Source organism: Oryctolagus cuniculus, chromosome 1 (assembly GCF_051225735.1).
Source record: "Oryctolagus cuniculus isolate XC-2025 breed Fujian yellow rabbit chromosome 1, ASM5122573v1, whole genome shotgun sequence".
NCBI classification, from domain to species: domain Eukaryota; kingdom Metazoa; phylum Chordata; class Mammalia; order Lagomorpha; family Leporidae; genus Oryctolagus; species Oryctolagus cuniculus.
The window spans coordinates 61,277,904-61,281,618 of record NC_142867.1 but is presented as its reverse complement, the minus strand read 5'-3'; the positions used below and the strand labels follow the sequence as shown (position 1 = coordinate 61,281,618).

Here is a 3,715-nt window from a genome sequence, read left to right as displayed (position 1 = left end):
GATTGCTTGGTGCCCAGTCAATACTCTTCATGTTCTAGAATATCTGTTAGATGAGAAATGAAGAGATTAGCATCCTATTAGCAGCCCAAAGGAATGTTAGCTTCTATTGAATAGAAATTGATGTTCTCCAGTGAATGATGAGAGACTGAAGAGTCCCATGGAACTGTGTATCATTGAAGAGTGTGCTTAATTATACCACTTTAACTTTTTCTCTAAGAGCACTCTGAATATATCACTTGTTATTCTTCATATCAATAGTTATGCTTTGAACAATTAACTGCCTTCTATAAGAGTACTTTAAAAAGTTTGTGGGAAAATGGAATTGAAAGGGAAGTTAATCTTGTTGCAAACAAATTTTGAAACACAGTCATAGTTTTTTCATAGTGCACATTTCAGAAACCTTTTGAAGACCCCATATACGCACATATTTTAAGTATCTTGCACTAAAATAAACTTACCTTTGAACTCTATCTCTCCATGATCTTTTTGAAGTGCCCTTGTAAGCCATAGGCACCAGGAATTATATAACAAAAGATGCTTGACTCTCACAGACAGACTGGTAGAAAAATTACAACTGAATTTCTGGATTTCTGACCCATATTTAATAAGAAGAAATATGTCCATCCTATTTCTTGTCTTAATTTTTCAAGTTTTTATCTCTTCCATTTGCCTTTACTTTTCTATTCATATTCATTATATTTTTACTTATGACATTCAAAATACATGAAATAATTTTGGAAACAAAATATAGAGCTGTTGCTACACAGTAAAAGAATATAAACTCAAATATAATTTTCTGAGTCCAAAGGACATATCTTTCTAATTAAAACTATAAGTTCAGGGTCGGGGTTGTAGCACAGTGGGATTGAGCTGGCATACCTTATGGGCACCGGTTCTAGTCCCAGTTGTTCCTCTTCTGATCCAGATATCTGGTGTGGCCTGAGAAAGCAGTACAAGATAGCCCAAGTCTTTGGGCCCCTGCACCCACATGGGAGACCTGGAAGAAGCTCCTGGCTCCTGGCCAGTGCAGCTCTGGCCGTTGTGGCCAGCTGGGGAGTGAACCAGCAGATGGAAAATCACTCTGTCTCTACCTCTCTCTGTAAATCCATCTTTAAAATAAATAAAATAAATCTTTATAAAAATTTTAAAAATAAAATATATCTTGAAAAAATAAAACTATATATTCAGAGTTATTATAGAAATATAATTCACTTGATATGTGAATAAAAAAGTAGTATGGGGCTGACAATGCAGTTTAAAGACAGAGAGACTACATAGAACTGTGCTATCTTAAGTCAAGTAAAAAAGTAATGAGTGTTTGGACCATTGGATAAAGGGATAGGGGTGCTGACACTTGACTAGTAAATCCAAGAGGTGGTTTAGAGAGAAACAATAGGCTTAAAGACGTATTAGATATGAGGCAGAAATCAGAGTCAACTACCACTGGTACCTCAAAAACACCTAAAAATAGTTATTCACTGAGTGAATGAATGACCAACTTAGACATATTAGAATTGAAGAGATATGGAATCCTATAAACACAGACACAATTTTGGCTTGGGACGATATCTCTGATCAAATACAAACATGAAGATCAGATTTGGGACCACCAGTGCTTCAAGTTGGTCAAGTTTCAAGCCCACTTAGACTGTACATGCTATTCCATTTTATTGGTCAAAGAAATTAAGCTTCCTCTTTTCATTCCTTGGGAACTCTACCCACTCACAACTCATTTGACCTCAGGAATGAGTGAAAAGTGAGTTTTGTATCTTAGCAATGCCTTTATCCTTTTCCTGAGAAAAACACTTGCAATCATAATTGAATAATTTCATGATTATTTTCTAATCAGTTATTTGCTAAACATTGCCTCTGCACTTACTATATACCTAGACCTGCACTTGATATTGCCTAGAAATGGATAGGGGCTGCCAAAAGAAAACCCTAAAACCTTACTGAGCCATCATAGCAGTAATCCCCTGCCCCACAACAAGGTATAAATAAGCTTCTCTGATGTATAAATCTGAAAAAAGTAATTTAGACTACTTAGAGCAGCTTTATAAGGAAAGTGAGATATCGATTTATTTTATTCTATTCATTAGCAGTTTTGTGATCACTTTAGAGCAATGACAAGTAATTCTAAATATTTTTGGTTTTAGGAGTAAAATAAGTATTTATTATTTCCTAGACTCAGAATTTATTTGCCTGTACCTGGAATGGCAGAGTAGACTTCTGCCTCAAATAAGAAGGCAAAATCTTAATTATTATTAATATGGAAATTTTTTCTAATTTGCCTTTCCTCTGAGGCTACTGACTATAGATTCAGTCTTTGAGGTAGGAAATTTCCTCCCCATCATTGACCTCAGAAATATATCACTGGGACCCTTTGGGAAAGAGTAGAATAATGACTTTGTCCCGGATCTGCTTGGTCTTTACTCCATAGACAATAGGGTTGAGTGCTGGTGGGATGATTACATAGAGGTTGGCAAACATAATGTGAAAGGTACGAGGGACATTATGCCCAAAGCGATGGGCAAGTATGGAGAAGAATGCTGGAATATAGAACATGATGATGACACAGATGTGGGAACCACAAGTGCCCAGGGCCTTCTGACGGGCATCTCGGGAGGGCAGGCGAAACACGGCACAGAGGATGAGAGTGTAGGAGATGGCAATTAAGACCACATCTGTAATCACTGTCATGATGGGAACACAGAAACCATACCAGATGTTAATGGAGATATCAGCACAAGCAAGCCGGGCAACACCTATGTGTTCACAGTATGTATGAGAGATGATATGTGTCTTGCAGAAGGGTAGACGATTCACAAGGAAAACACATGGGACGAAAACAAAGAAACTTCGTAAAGAGATTCCCACAGCAATTTTGGCAATGGTTTTGGGGGTTAGAATAGTGGTGTACCTCAATGGTGAACAGATGGCCACGTAGCGGTCAAATGCCATGGCAAGCAGTATAGCTGAGTCCAGGACAAAACTGTAGTGCAGAAAGAATAACTGGGTGAGACAGCCAGGAAAACTGATTTTCTGGGGACCTAACCAGAAGATGGTAAGGGTTTTGGGGATACATGTGGTAGACAATATGAGGTCAGTGATGGCCAACATAGAAAGAAAAAAGAACATGGGTGTATGAAGACTGTGTTCCACTGCAATGAGATAGAGAAGGATGCTATTGCCCGCAATGGCAACCATATAGATGAAACAGAAGGGGATGCTTATCCAGACATGGTACTGCTCAAGTCCAGGGATGCCTGAAAGAGTGAAGGGGCCTGTGTTGTAGCCAGTGAGGTTGTATGTAGCCATTGAGATCTGATGAACAGCTTCCGTGTCCTAGAAACAAATCATGTATGATGAACATGAGCCAATTGCATGGTGAATTTTCTTCCATCCTTCCTCCCTTTTCTCATTTTTGAAAAGAGAAACCTCTCATCACTACTGTGATCAATGCTCATCACTTCAAGAAGGACTCCCCAGACCCAGTATTCCCAGTCCTATTCATTTTATTACTCTGGAATCTTCCTCAAACCACATAAAACGTTATTCCCATTTCAGTGACTGGGTTCTCCTGCATCAACGTGATTTGCTGTTGAATGTATGTGAGTACAGATAAAATAGTCTAGCTATAGACAAGAAAAACAAACTGAGAAACGTGGGTCACAACTGAGAAAAATGAGATAATTAACTATTACAGACTACTATA

The 3,715-nt window shown here is 38.1% G+C and overlaps 1 protein-coding gene across 1 annotated transcript; it reads right to left on the bottom strand.

The window, feature by feature from the left end:
• Positions 1-2,370: 2,370 nt before the first annotated feature.
• Positions 2,371-3,318, bottom strand: OLFR649 (olfactory receptor MOR31-7). The gene has a single exon (NM_001171470.1). The coding sequence runs from the start codon at positions 3,316-3,318 to the stop codon at positions 2,371-2,373; it is 948 nt and encodes a 315-aa protein (NP_001164941.1).
• Positions 3,319-3,715: the final 397 nt, after the last annotated feature.